We start from the raw sequence: 15,230 nt of genomic DNA, 5'->3' as shown, positions 1-15,230 counted from the left end.
ATATATGTGTTAGCATATGGTATTTGTCTTTCTCTTTCTGACTTACTTCACTCTGTATGACAGACTCTAGGTCTATCCACCTCATTACAAATAGTTCAATTTCGTTTCTTTTTATGGCTGAGTAATATTCCATTGTATATATGTGCCACATCTTCTTTATCCATTCATCCGATGATGGGCACTTAGGTTGTTTCCATCTCCGGGCTATTGTAAATAGAGCTGCAATGAACATTCTGGTACGTGACTCTTTTTGAATTATGGTTTTCTCAGGGTATATGCCCAGTAGTGGGATTACGGGGTCATATGGTAGTTCTTTTTGTAGTTTTTTATGGAACCTCCATACTGTTCTCCATAGTGGCTGTACCAATTCACATTCCCACCAGCATTGCAAGTGTTCCCTTTTCTCCACATCCTCTCCAGGATTTGTTTCTGGGTTTTTTGATGATGGCCATTCTGACTGGTGTGAGATGATATCTCATTGTAGTTTCGATTTGCATTTCTCTAATGATTAATGATGTTGAGCGTTCTTTCATGTGTTTGTTGGCAGTCTGTATATCTTATTTGGAGAAATGTCTGTTTAGGTCTTCTGCCCATTTTTGGATTGGGTTGTGTTTTATTATTGAGCTGCATGAGCTGCTTGTAAATTTTGGAAATTAATCCTTTGTCAGTTGCTTCATTTGCAAATATTTTCTCCCACTCTGAGGGTTGTCTTTTGGTCTTGTTGATGGTTTCCTTTGCTGTGCAAAAGCTTTGAAGTTTCATTAGGTCCCATTTGTTTATTTTTGTTTTTATTTCCATTTCTCTAGGAGGTGGGTCAAAAAGGATCTTGCTGTGATTTATGTCATAGAGTGTTCTGCCTGTTTTCCTCTAAGAGTTTGATAGTTTCTGGCCTTACATTTAGGTCTTGAATCCATTTTGAGCTTATTTTTGTGTATGGTGTTAGGGAGTGATCTAATCTCAAACTTTTACATGTACCTGTCCAGTTTTCCCAGCACCACTTATTGAAGAGGCTGTCCTTTCTTCACTGTACATTCCTGCCTCCTTTATCAAAGATAAGGTGAACATATGTGGGTGGGTATATCTCTGGGCGGCTTTCTATCCTGTTCCATTGATCTACGTTTCTGTTTTTGTGCCAGTACCATACTCTCGATTACTGTAGCTTTGTAGTATAGTCTGAAGTCAGGGAGCCTGATTCCTCCAGCTCCGTTTTTCGTTCTCAAGATTGCTTTGGCTATTCAGGGTCTTTTGTGTTTCCATACAAATTGTGAAATTTTTTGTTCTAGTTCTGTGAAAAATGCCAGTGGTAGTTTGATAGAGATTGCATTGACTCTGTAGATTGCTTTGGGTACTAGAGTCATTTTCACAATGTTGATTCTTCCTATACAAGAATGTGGTATATCTCTCCATCTATTTGTATCATCTTTAATTTCTTTCATCAGTGTCTTATAATTTTCTGCATACAGGCCTTTTGTCTCCTTAGGTAGGTTTATTCCTAGATATTTTATTCTTTTTGTTGTAGTGGTAAATGGGAGTGTTTTCTTGATTTCACGTTCAGATTTTTCATCATTAGTGTCTGGGAATGCCAGAGATTTCTGTGCATTAATTTTGTATCCTGCTACTTTACCAAATTCATTGATTAGCTCTAGTAGTTTTCTGGTAGCATCTTTAGGATTCTCTATGTATAGTATCATGTCATCTGCAAACAGTGACAGCTTTACTTTCTTCTTTTCCGATTTGGATTCCTTTTATTTCCTTTTCTTCTCTGATTGCTGTGGCTAAAACTTCCAAAACTATGTTGAATAAGAGTGGTGAGAGTGGGCAACCTTGTCTTGTTCCTGATCGTAGTGGAAATGCTTTCAGTTTTTCACCATTGAGGACGATGTTGGCTGTGGGTTTGTCATATATGGCCTTTAGAACGTTGAGGAGAGTTCCCTCTGTGCCTACTTTCTGCAGGGTTTTTATCATAAGTGGGTGTTGAATCTTGTCAAAAGCTTTCTCTGCATCTATTGAGATCATCATATGGTTTTTCTCCTTCAATTTGTTAATATGGTTTATCACATTAATTGTTTTGTGTATATTGAAGAATCCTTGCATTCCTGGAATAAACCCCACTTGATCATGGTGTATGATCCTTTTAATGTGCTGTTGGATTCTGTTTGCTAGTATTTTGTTGAGGATTTTTGCATCTATGTTCATTAGTGATATTGGCTTGTAGTTTTCTTTCTTTGTGACATCCTTGTCTGGTTTTGGTATCGAGGTGATGTTGGCCTCGTAGAATGAGTTTGGGAGTGTTCTTCCCTCTGCTATATTTTGGAAAAGTTTGAGCAGGATAGATGTTAGCTCTTCTCTAAATGTTTAATAGAATTCACCTGTGAAGCCATCTGGTCCTGGGCTTTTGTTTGTTGAAAGATTTTTAATGACAGTTTCAATTTCAGTGCTTGTAATTGGTCTGTTCATATTTTCTGTTTCTTCCTGATTCAGTCTTGGCAAATTGTGCATTTCGAAGAATTTATCCATTTCTTCCAGGTTGTCCATTTTATTGGCATAGACTTGCTTGTAGTAATCTCATGATCTTTTGTATTTCTGCAGTGTCAGTTGTTACTTCTCCTTTTTCATTTCTAATTCTATTGATTTGAGTCTTCTCCCTTTTCTTCTTGATGAGTCTGGCTAATGGTTTATCTATTTTGTTTATCTTCTCAAAGAGCCAGCTTTTAGTTTTATTGATCTTTGCTATCGTTTCCTTCATTTCTTTTTCATTTATTTCTGATTTGATTTTCATGATTTCTGTCCTTCTGCTAACTTTGGGGTTGTTTTGTTCTTCTTTCTCTAATTGCTTTAGGTGCAAGTTTAGGTTGTTTATTCGAGATGTTTCCTTTTTCTTAAGGTGGGCTTGTATTGCTATAAACTTCCCTCTTAGAACTGCTTTTGCTGCATCCCATAGGTTTTGGGTCGTCGTGTCTCCATTGTCATTTGTTTCTAGGTATTTCTTTATTCCCTCTTTGATTTTTTCAGTGATCACTTTGTTATTAAGTAGTGTATTGTTTAGCCTCCATGTGTTTGTATTTTTTACAGATCTTTTCCTGTAATTGATATCTAGTCTCATAGCATTGTGGTCGGAAAAGATACTTGATACAGTTTCAATTTTCTTAAATTTACCAAGGCATCATTTGTGACCCAAGATATGATCTATCCTGGAGAATGTTCCATGAGCACTTGAGAAAAATGTGTATTCTGTTGTTTTTGGATAGAAGGTCCTATAAATATCCATTAAGTCCATCTTGTTTAATGTATCATTTAAAGCTTGTGTTTCCTTATTTATTTTCATTTTGAATGATCTGTCCACTGGTGAAAGTAGGGTGTTAAAGTCCCCTACTATGAATGTGTTACTGTCGATTTCCCCTTTTATGGCTGTTAGTATTTGCCTTATGTATTGAGGTGTTCCTTTGTTGGATGCATAAATATTTACAATTGTTATATCTTCTTATTGGATCGATCCCTTGATCATAATGTAGTGTCCTTCTTTGTCTCTTCTAATAGTCTTTATTTTAAAGTCTATTTTGTCTGATATGAGAATTGCTACTCCAGCTTTCTTTTGGTTTCCATTTGCATGAAATATCTTTTTCCATCCCCTTACTTTCAGTCTGTATGTGTCTCTAGGTCTGAAGTGGGTCTCTTGTAGACAGCATATATATAGGTCTTGTTTTTGTATCCATTCAGCCAATCTGTGTCTTTTGTTGGGAGCATTTAGTCCATTTACATTTAAGGTAATTATCGATATGTATGTTCCTATTCCCATTTTCTAAATTGTTTTGGGTTCGTTATTGTAAGTCTTTTTCTTCTCCTGTGTTTCTTGCCTAGAGAAGTTCCTTTAGTATTTGTTGTAAAGCTGGTTTGGTGGTGCTGAACTCTCTCAGCTTTTGCTTGTCTGTAAAGGTTTTAATTTCTCCATCAAATCTGAATGAGATCCTTGCTGGGTAGAGTAATCTTGGTTGCAGGTTTTTCTCCTTCATCACTTTAAATATGTCCTGCCAGTCCCTTCTGGCTTGCAGAGTTTCTGCTGAAAGATCAGCTGTTAACCTTATGGGGATTCCCTTGTGTGTTATTTGTTATCTTTCCCTTGCTGCTTTTAATATGCTTTCTTTGTATTTAATTTTTGGTAGTTTGATTAATATGTGTCTTGGCATATTTCTCCTTGGATTTATCCTGTATGGGACTCTCTGTGCTTCCTGGACTTGATTAACGATTTCCTTTCCAATATTAGGGAAGTTTTCAACTATAATCTCTTCAAATATTTTCTCAGTCCCTTTCTTTTTCTCTTCTTCTGGAACCCCTATAATTCGAATGTTAGTGCGTTTAATGTTGTCCCAGAGGTCTCTGAGACTGTCCTCAGTTCTTTTTATTCTTTTTTGTTTATTCTGCTCTGTGGTAGTTATTTCCACTATTTTATCTTCCAGGTCACTTATCCGTTCTTCTGCCTCAGTTATTCTGCTATTGATCCCATCTAGAGTATTTTTCATTTCATTTATTGTGTTGTTCATCGTTGTTTGTTTCATCTTTAGTTCTTCTAGGTCCTTGTTAAATGTTTCTTTCATTTTGTCTATTCTATTTCCAAGATTTTGGATCATCTTTACTATCATTATTCTGAATTCTTTTTCAGGTAGACTGCCTATTTCCTCTTCATTTGTTAGGTCTGGGGTTTTTATCTTGCTCCTTCATCTGCTGTGTGTTTTTCTGTCTTCTCATTTTGTTTATCTTAGTGTGTTTGGGGTCTCCTTTTTGCAGGCTGCAGGTTCGTAGTTCCCGTTGTTTTTCGTGTCTGTCCCCAGTGGCTAAGGTTGGGTCAGTGGGTTGTGTAGGCTTCCTCGTGGAAGGGACTAGTGCCTGTGTTCTGGTGGATGATGCTGGATCTTGTGTCTCTGGTGGGCAGGTCCACATCTGGTGGGGTGTTTTGGGGTGTCTGTGGACTTATGATTTTAGGCAGCCTTTCTGCTAATGGGTGGGGTTGTGTTCCTGTCTTGCTAGTTGTTTGGCATAGGATGTCCAGCACTGTAGCTTGCAGGTCATTGAGTGAAGCTGGGTGCTGTCATTGAGATGGAGATCTCTGGGAGATTTTCGCCGTTTGATATTATGTTGAGCTGGGAGCTCTCTTGTTGACCAGTGTCCTGAAGTTGGCTCTCCCACCTCAGAGGCACAGCACTGACTCCTGGCTACAGCACTAAGAGCCTTTCATCCACACGGCAATTCTAATAGTAGCTTTTACTTTTTCACCACTTCCCAAAATTATAGTTCTCTTTTTCTGTTTAGCAGCTTTGGATGGTTCCTTCACCGATGGAGAAGTTATCCAGTGGTACTTTCGCACTGCCGTAGTCTCAAAGCTCTGTGTATGCTCTTTAGATGGTTAACACATTTACCCCAAGAGCAACGCTGCAAGCTTGACAGGCCTGCCTCTGAGTTTGTATCCAGATACCAAATCTTGTTTACCCCAAGTTGTTGAATTTTTTCAGTTTTATCACATTGCATACTCTAGTTTGCTTCCTCTACTTAGCTTCCAAATGTTGGTTGTTGGGTTTTTACCCTCCAGGCAGGAGATTGCAGGAGTCTCTTCTGGAGAAACTTCTGTGATCCTAAGCCCTTTTAAGTCAGGAACTGAGGGAGATTCTGAAACTCTTCTTGCTGTAGTCACCAGCACCAGTAGACACTGGCATCTTCAAATTCTCTCCAAAGATGATTCATGGACAGCTTTATCTCTGCTAGTGTTGGAGGGTCTCCTGCAGAGGCAGGGGGTGGCTGTGGCTCACCATGGGGACAAGGACACTGGCAGCAGAAGTTCTGGGAAGTACTCCTTGGTGTGAGCCCTCCCAGAGTCTGCCATTAGCCCCACAAAAGAGCACAGGTAGGCTCCAGTGTTCGGTTGCCTCAGGACAAACAACCTATCCATTTTTTTTAACATCTTTATTGGAGTATAATTGCTTTACACTGTTTAGTTTAGTTTCTGCTTTATAACAAAGTGAATCAGTTATACATATGTTCCCATATCTCTTCCCACCCTCCCTCTCCCACCCCTCTAGGTGGTCACAAACCACCGACCTGATCTCCCTGTGCTATGCGGCTGCTTCCTACTTGCTATCTATTTTACGTTTGGTAGTGTATATATGCCCATGCCACTCTCTCACTTTGTCAGAGCTTACTCTTCCCCCTCCCCATATCCTCAAGTCCATTCTCTAGTAGGTCTGTGTCTTTATTCCCATCTTACCCCTAGGTTCTTCATGAACTTTTTTTTTTCTTAGATTCCATATATATGTGTTAGCATACGGTATTTGTTTTTCTCCTTCTGACTTACTTCATGCTCTATGACAGACTCTAGTTCCATCCACTTCACTACAAATAACTCAATTTCGTTTCTTTTTATGGCTGAGTAATACTCCATTGTATATATGTGCCACATCTTCTTTATCCACTCATCTGTTGATGGACACTTAGGTTGCTTCCACATCCTGGCTATTGTAAATAGTGCTGTAATGAACATTTTGGTACATGACCCTTTTTGAATTATGGTTTTCTCAGGGTATATGCCCAGTAGTGGGATTGCTGGGTCATATGGTAATTCTATTTGTAGTTTTTTAAGGAACCTCCATACTGTTCTCCATAGTGGCTGTATCACTTTGCATTCCCACCAACAGTGCAAGAGTGTTCCCTTTTCTCCACACCCTCTCCAGCATTTATTGTTTCTAGATTTTTTTGATGATGGCCATTCTGACCGGTGTGAAATGATATCTCATTGTAGTTTTGATTTGCATTTCTCTAATGATTAATGATGTTCAGCGTTCTTTCATGTGTTTGTTGGCAATCTGTATATCTTCTTTGGAGAAATGTCTGTTTCGGTCTTCTGCCCATTTTTGGATTGGGTTTTTGTTTGTTTTTTTGTTATTGAGTGCATGAACTGCTTGTGAATTTTGGAGATTAATCCTTTGTCAGTTACTTCATTTGCAAATATATTCTCCCATTCTGAGGGTTGTCTTTTGGTCCTGTTTATGGTTTCCTTTGCTATGCAAAAGCTTTTAAGATTCATTAGGTCCCATTTGTTGATTTTTGTTTTTATTTCCATTTCTCTAGGAGGTGGGGCAAAAAGGATCTTGCTGTGATTTATGTCATAGAGTGTTCTGCCGATATTTTCCTCTAAGAGTTTGATAGTGTCTGGCCTTACGTTTAGGTCTTTAATCCATTTTGAGTTTTTTTTTGTGTATGATGTTAGGGAGTGTTCTAATTTCATACTTTTACATGTACCTGTCCAGTTTTCCCAGCACCACTTATTGAAGAGGCTGTCTTTTCTCCACTGTATATTCTTGCCTCCTTTATCAAAGATAAGGTGTCCATATGTGCATGGTTTTATCTCTGGGCTTTCTATCCTGTTCCATTGATCTGTATTTCTGTGTTTGTGCCAGTACCATACTGTCTTGATTACTGTAGCTTTGTAGTATAGTCTGAAGTCAAGGAGCCTGATTCCTCCAGCTCCATTTTTCGTTCTCAAGATTGCTTTGGCTATTCAGGGTTCTACCCATTTTTTGATTGGGTTGTTTATTTTTTTTGATACTGAGCTGCATGAGCTGTTTGTAGATTTGGGAGATTAATGCATTGTTGGTCACCTCATTTGGAAATGTTTTCTCCCATTCTGTGGGTTGTCTTTTTGTTTTGTTTATGGTTTCCTTTGCTTTGCAAACGCTTTTAAGTTTAATTCAGTCTAATTTATTTATTATTTTTGTTTTCATTACTCTAGGAGGTGAATCCAAAAAGATATTGCTGCAACTTACGTCGAAGAGTGTTCTGCCTGTGTTTTCCTCTAAGACTTTTATAGTATCCAGTCTTATATTGAGGTCTTTAATCCATTTTGAGTTTATTTTTGTGTATGGTGTTAGAGAATGTTCTAATTTCATTCCTTTACATGTAGCTGTGTAGTTTTCCCAGCACCACTTATTGAAGAGACTGTCTTTTCTCCATTATATATTCTTGCCTTCTTTGTCATAGATTAATTTACCATAGGTGCGTGGGTTTATTTCTGGGCTTTCTATCCTATTGCATTGAGCTATAAGTCTGTCTTTTTGCCAGCACCATAGTGTTTTGATGACTATAGCTTTGTAGTGTAGTCTGAAGTCAGGGAGCCTGATTCCTCCAATTCTGTTTTTCTTTCTCAAGATTGCTTTGGCTATTCAGGGTCTTTTGTGTTTCTGTACAAATTTTAAATCTTTTGTTCTTGATCTGCCATTAGTAATTTGATACGGATTGCACTGAATCTGTAGACTACCTTTGGTAGTATTGTCATTTTGACAATATTGATTCTTCCAGTCCAAGAACACAGTATATCTTTCCATCTGTTTGTTTTTCATCTTCGATTTCTTTCATCAGTGTCTTATAGTTTTCAGAGTAAAGGCCTTTTGCCTCCTTAGGTAGATTTATTCCTAGGTATTTTATTCTTTTTGATGTAATGGTAAATGGGGTTGTTTCCTTAATTTCACTTTCTGATCTTTTGTTGTTAGTGTATAGAAATGCAAAAGATTTTGTGTATTAATTTTGTATCCTGCAACTTTACCGAATTGATGAGCACTAGTAGTTTTCTTATAGCATCTTTATGATTTCTTATGTATAGTATCGTGTCATCTGTGAGCAGTGACAGTTGTACTACTTCTTTTCCAATTTGGATTCCTTTCTTTTTCTTCTCTGATTGCTGTGACTAGGACTTCCAGATTATGTTGAATAAAAGTGGGGAGAGTCGACCTCCTCGTCTTGTACCTGATCTTAGAGGAAATGATTTCATGTTTTCACCATTGAGTATGATGTTGGGTTTGTTATGTTCCCTCTATGCCCACTTGCAGGAGACTTTTTATCATAAATGGTGTTGGATTTTGTCAGAAGTTTTTTCTACATCTATTGAGATGATCATGTGGTTTTTCTTCTTCAATTTGTTAATGTGGTGTATCACACTGATTGATTTGTGGATATTGAAAAATCCTTGCATCCCTGGGATAAATCCCACTTGATCGTGGTGTATTATCCTTTTAATGTATTGTTGGATTTGGTTTGCTAGTATTTTGTTGAGGATTTTTGCGTCTATGTTCATCAGTGATTTTGGCCTCTAATTTTCTTTTTTTGTGGTATCTTTGTCTGATTTTGGTATCAGGGTGATGGTGGCCTCATAGAATATGTTTGGAAGTATGCCTTCCCCTGCCATTTTTTGGAAGAGTTTCAGAAGGATAGGTGTTAACTCTTCCCTAAATGTTTGATAGAATTCACCTGTGAAGCCATCTGGTCCTGCACTTTTGTTTGTTGTGAGTTTTTAAATCACAGTTTCAATTTCAATACTTGTGATTGGTCTGTTCATATTTTCTATTTTTCCTGGTTCAGTTTTGGGAGATTGTACCTTTCTAAGAATTTGTCCTTTTCTTCTAGGTTGTCCATTTTATTGGCATACACTTGCTCGTAGTAGTCTCATATGATCCTTTGTATTTCCTTGGTGTCTGTTGTAACTTCTTTTTCTTTTCTAATTTTATTGATTTGAACCCTCTCCTTTTTTTTCTTTTTGAGTCTGGCTAAAGGCTTATCAATTTTGTTTACCTTTTCAAAGAACCAGATTTTGGTTTCATTGATCTTTTCTGTTGTTTGCTTTGTCTCTCTTTCATTTATTTCTGCTCTCATCTTTATGATTTCTTTCCTTCTGCTAACTTTGGGTTTTGTTTGTTCTTTTTCCTTTAGTTGCTTTAGGTATAAGTTTGGGTTGTTTATTTGAGATTTTTCTTGTTTCCTGATGTAAGATTGTATTGCTGTCAACTTACCTCTTAGAACTGCTTTTGCTGAGTCCCATAGGTTTTGGATAGTCATGCTTTCATTTTCATTTGCTTCTAGGTATATTTTGATTTCCTCTTTGATTTCTTTGGTGATCCATTGGTTGTTTACTAGCATATTGCTTAGCCTCTGAGTGTTTTTGGTTTTTACATTTTTTTTTCTTATAGTTGATTTTTTTTTAATATCCTAGTGTTGTGGTTGGAAAAGATGCTTGATATGATTTCAGTTTTCTTAACTTTACCCAAGCTTGCTTTGTGGCCCAGCATGTGATCTGTCCTGGAGAATGTTCCATTTGCACTTGATAAGAATGAGTGTTGTGCTGCTCTTGGATGGAATGCTCTATAAATATCAATTAAGTCTTTCTGGTCTAATGTGTAATTTAAGGCCTGTGTTTCCTTACTGATTTTCAGTCTGGATAATCTATTCATAGATTTAAGTGGGGAGTTAAAGTTCTTTACTCTTAATTGTGTTACTGTCAATTTCTCCTTTTATGGCTGTTAGCATTTGCCTTATGTATCAAAGCACTCCTGTGTTGGCTGCATATATATTTATAATTGTTAAATCTTCTTGGATTGATCGTTTGATCATTATGTAGTGTCCTTCTTTGTCTCTTGTAACAGTCTTTATTTTGAAGTCTACTTTGTCTGATATGAGTATTGTTACTCCAGCTTTCCTTTGATTTCCTTTTGCATGGAATACCTTTTTCCATCCTCTCACCACTTTCAGTCTGTATGTGTCCCTAGATCCAAATTGGGTCTCTTGTAGGATATATATATATATATATAGGTCTTGTTTTTGTATCCATTCAGCCAGGGTGTGTCTTTTGGTTGGAACATTTGATCCAGTTACATTTAAGGTAATTACCCATATGTATGGTCTTATTGCCATTTTGTTAGTTGTTTTGGATTTGTTTCTGTAGGTCTTCTTTCTAACCTTTTTCTTGTTCTCTTGTGATTTGATGACTATCTTTAGTGTTGTGTTTGATTTTTTCTTTTTTGTGTATATATCTATTGTAGATTTTTGGTTTGAGGTTACTATGAGGTTTTGATATAGCAGTCTATATACATACAAGTTTGTTTTAAGCCGCTGGTCTCTCAGTTTCAAATGCATTTCCAGTGTCCTGCATTTGTACTCTCCTCATGTCAGGATTGCTGGTTTTGATACCATATTTGTAGGTGGATGATTTCCTACCTTTATTGTATATTTACCTTTACTGGTGAGATTACCCATTTGTAATTTTCTTGTATTCTGGTGGTCTTTTCCGCCTAGAGAATTTCCTTTAGCATTTGTTGTACAGCAAGTTTGGTGGTGCTGAATTCTGTCAGCTTTTGCTTGTCTGTAAAGCTTTTGATTTCTATGTCAAATCTGAATGAGAACCTTGCTGGGTAGAGTATTTTTGGTTGTAGGTTTTTCCCTTTCATCACTTTAAGTATATTATGTCACTCCCTTCTGGCTTGCAGAGTTTCAGCTGAACAATCAGATGATAACCTTATGGGGATTTTCTTGTATGTTATTTGTTGCTTTTCCCTTGTTGCTTTTAATATTTACTTTTTGTCCTTAATTTTTGTCAAATTGATTAACATGTGTCTCGGCACATTTCTCCTTGGATTTATGCTATATGGTACTTGCTGCACTTCCTGGACTTGGGTGACTGTTTCCTTTCCCATGTTAGGGAATTTTTCAGCTACTATCTCTTCAAATGTTTTCTCAGGTCCTTTTTCTCTCTCTTCTCCTTCTGTGACCCCAATCACATGAATGTTTGTGCATTTAATGTTGTCCCAGAGGTCTCTTAAACTGTTTTCATTTCTTTTCATTCTTTTTTTCTTTATTCTGTTCCGTGGCATTGATTTCTATTATTCTGTCTTCCAGCTCACTTATCTATTATTCTGCCTCATTTATTCTGCTGTTTATTCTTCCCAGTGTATTTTTCATTTCAGGTATTGTATTGTTCCACTCTGTTTGTTCTTTATATTTTCTAGCTCTTTGTTGAGCATTTCTTCTGTCTTCTTGGTGTGTGTCTCCATTCTTTTTCTGAGATCTTGGGTCATTTTTACTATCATTACACTCAATTCTTTTTCAGGTAGATTGCCTATTTCCACTTCACTTAGTTGTGCTTCTCGAGTTTTTATCTTGTTCCTTCATCTGGAACATATTCTTCTGCCATCTCATTTTGTCTAACTTTCTGTGTTTATGGCCCCATAGGCTTTAGGTTTGTGGTTCCTCTTCTGGTGTCTTCCCTGTGGTAGGTGAGGCTAGTCTAAGAGTCCTGTACAGGCTTCCTGGTGGGAGGGATTGGTGCCTGCCCACTGGTGTGTGGAGCTGGGTCTTGTCCCTCTGGTGGGCAGGGCTGTGTCAACGGGTGTGTTTAGAGGCAGCTCAGGGCTCAGGAAGACTTTAAGCAGCTTGTCTGTTGATGGGTGGAGTTGTGTTCCTGCCCTGTTAGGTTTTTTTTTATCTCAGCCATTAAACTTCCTCTTCTGGAATTAGCAACTTACTCCAGGGGGAAAACTGCCCCCAGAGCTAGACTAACCTCTCTGGATTTTATAATATTTTGCATCTTGATCTAATAATTCCTTGCTACTGCAGGTGCTATTGACATCCTAAATTTTTGTGGGAAGTTTGGTCTGAATTACTTGGTCCATATTTTACTGGAAGTAGAAGTATTCATCGTACAGTCTTTTAAAAAGCAGTCATTACTATCAAGGTCTCCAGCCTTATTAATAAACCAGATTCATGAAAGGCCACGTAGGAATAGTGAAAACTTTCTATAAAAACTATATAGGCTCTTTCACTTAACCTCGGTTTGAGTCCTGACTCCACTGTTCACCAGCTGTTAACTTACTGCTAACTTTTGTGTTTCTCAGTTAACTTACTGCTAACTTCTGTGTTTCTCAGTTATCTCTTTTCTAATATGTGTATATTGTCTACCTCATAAGATTATGGGATAAAATATGTAAAGTACCTAACCATAAGCAGGCTTGGTACAAGTGCTTAAATATGAGTTATCCACTACTCCCTTCCTGTACCCTTACTTCTATACCTACTCCATAATATTTGTCTTAGTCAAATTTTTAACTCCTACCTACTTTTTATTTCCTTCAGGTGATTCTAGTCACAAGATTCCTATCTCAAACTTTGAATCTGGGCGTGACCAAGCAATGGTGTTACAAAACCTTTATAGATTCATTCATCCAAATCCAGGGAACTGGCCACCTGTCTACTGCAAGGTAATTTCAACATAAGAATTTCTTTTAAGTCATTACTTAGAAACCAAAAGATCCATGAAAGATACCCAAAGAAATAACTTTTGCCTGTGTATTAAAATATATATGTTCGTTCTTATTTTGAATGTAATTAGGCATAATGCTTTTTCTTCTAAATCTCTCTGGTATTGGAGGGATTTTGAAGACCGCAGAAACTGAATGTATTTCAGCTTCAGTCAATCTCATGTTTTTAGTTCCTCCTGAAATATCTTCAATTGTTTTTACTCTGAAGGATGGATTTCTAGTCTGTACACCTATTCTCCTAGGCAAGAGAATTGTTTGTTCAAAATTGTTTTTGTAGCAGTCCCTTGACCTTCCTTTTGTAATCTTTATTCTTTGTTTTGTCTAAGTTCTTCTAGGCTAGGTGTCATAGAATTGGGTTTTAACCTTACTGTTTATTAGTGTCACCATGAACACAAATCACCTTATTTATCTTTTTCTGAACATTGGTTTCTTCATTTGCTTACCCTAAGTCTCACTTGCTGTTCATAAAGTATATTAACATTGCTTTATGAGCATAACTGGTTATTATTAGCAGTATTTTCTAGAATATGTTGCTCTGTTTTACAGTTCTTGTTTAGTTGTCACAGACTATTCAGTCTCTCCCTTCTCACCATCCTTACCCCTCCTCCTTCCCCTTCCCCCAGTTTGAAAGGACCACATTAATTAAAAGTAACAGAAGATAGGAGAAAATAAGTAAAATTTTTTTCCCTTCTCCAGTCTGATGATAGAGCCAGAGTCAACTGGTGTTTGAAGCATATGGAGAAGTCATCAGGTAAGTTAAACTGGGTCACTGCTCAAATGCATTTTAATATCTGTGTTTCCATTTTGATGTACATGTTCTGTGTACCTAAACTTACTAATTGTATGTGTGTTTCTGTTTACCAATGGAAGAAATCAGGCAAGATCTAGAACTTCTCACTGTAGAGGATCTTGTAGTAGGGATCTACCAGCAAAAATTTCTCAAGGAGCCCTCTAAGACCTGGGTTCGGAGCTTCCTAGATGTGGCCATGTGGGATTATTCTAGCAACACAAGGTATTTATAGTGATTTTGTGATAGTGATACTGTTTTCTGAACTGAAAAAATATGGTATGATTAGTTTTTGCCTTTTTAAACAATATTTTCCTATGAAACTTCGGAATCATTGTATTTCCTTGAATATAATATTTAATTGATTGTAAGGTACATTGTTACTTCGTCTATCAATAAAAACAAAAAAACTACCAAATAAACTGACAGTGCTTTATCACTTAGAATTTCTGTACTAATGAAAGAATATTTTGTATTTATTTGTATAGACATTTTATTACATAGAATTCTTGTAGTTATAAGAAATATAGATGTGAAATAGGGCTTTCACGGTGGCGCAGTGGTTGCGAGTCCGCCTGCTGATGCAGGGGACACAGGTTCGGGCCCCGGTCTGAGAAGATCCCACATGCCGCAGAACGGCTAGGCCTGTGAGCCATGGCCGCTGAGCCTGCGCGTCTGGAGCCTGTGCTCCGCAATGGGAGAGGCCACAGCAGTGAGAGGACCGCGTACTGCAAAAAAAAAAAAAAAAAAGATGTGAAATAAATTGAAAGTATATTTTTTACTTTGAAATAATTTTAGGCTTACAGAAAAGTTGCAAGACTCTAGTACAGGGAAGTTGTATATACCATTCTCAGATTCTCTAACTTAATATTTTTATATGTTTATAACTTTTTCTCTAAATATACATACACTGTTTCTTTTTCTCAGCCTCTTGAGAGCAAGTTGCTATCATGATGCCTTTTCACCCCTGAGTATCAATGTGTTGTTCCTAAGAACAAGATCATGTATATTGCCACAATACAGTTATCAAAACAGGATATTGCCATTGATACAGTACTACTGTCTAATCTAAAAGCTATATTCAGGGCTTCCCTGGTGGCGCAGTGGTTGAGAGTCCGCCTGCCGATGCAGGGGACACGGGTTCGTGCCCTGGTTTGGGAGGATCCCACGTGCCGCGGAGCGGCTGGGCCCGTGGGCCATAGCCGCTGAGCCTGCGCGTCCGGAGCCTGCGCGTCCGGAGCCTGTGCTCCGCAACGGGAGAGGCCACAGCGGTGAGAGGCCCGCGTACCGCAAAAAAAAAAAAAAAAAAAAAAAGCTATATT

General features: G+C 37.6%; 1 protein-coding gene across 5 annotated transcripts in view; it reads left to right on the top strand.

Annotated features, from left to right (window-relative positions):
- Positions 1–15,230, top strand: part of MAEL (maelstrom spermatogenic transposon silencer) — a 157,918-nt gene that overhangs the window by 77,270 nt on the left and 65,418 nt on the right. For all 5 annotated transcript variants that reach the window (XM_049715909.1, XM_033427989.2, XM_004269705.4 and 2 more), the window contains 3 exons: positions 12,937–13,061; positions 13,818–13,872; positions 13,992–14,133. In XM_049715909.1, the coding sequence (XP_049571866.1) occupies positions 12,937–13,061; positions 13,818–13,872; positions 13,992–14,133 (322 nt within the window). The remainder of the gene's footprint in view (positions 1–12,936; positions 13,062–13,817; positions 13,873–13,991; positions 14,134–15,230) is intronic.

This window comes from Orcinus orca, chromosome 1, assembly GCF_937001465.1.
Source record: "Orcinus orca chromosome 1, mOrcOrc1.1, whole genome shotgun sequence".
Taxonomy (NCBI): domain Eukaryota; kingdom Metazoa; phylum Chordata; class Mammalia; order Artiodactyla; family Delphinidae; genus Orcinus; species Orcinus orca.
This window is presented reverse-complemented; position numbering and strand designations above follow the sequence as displayed.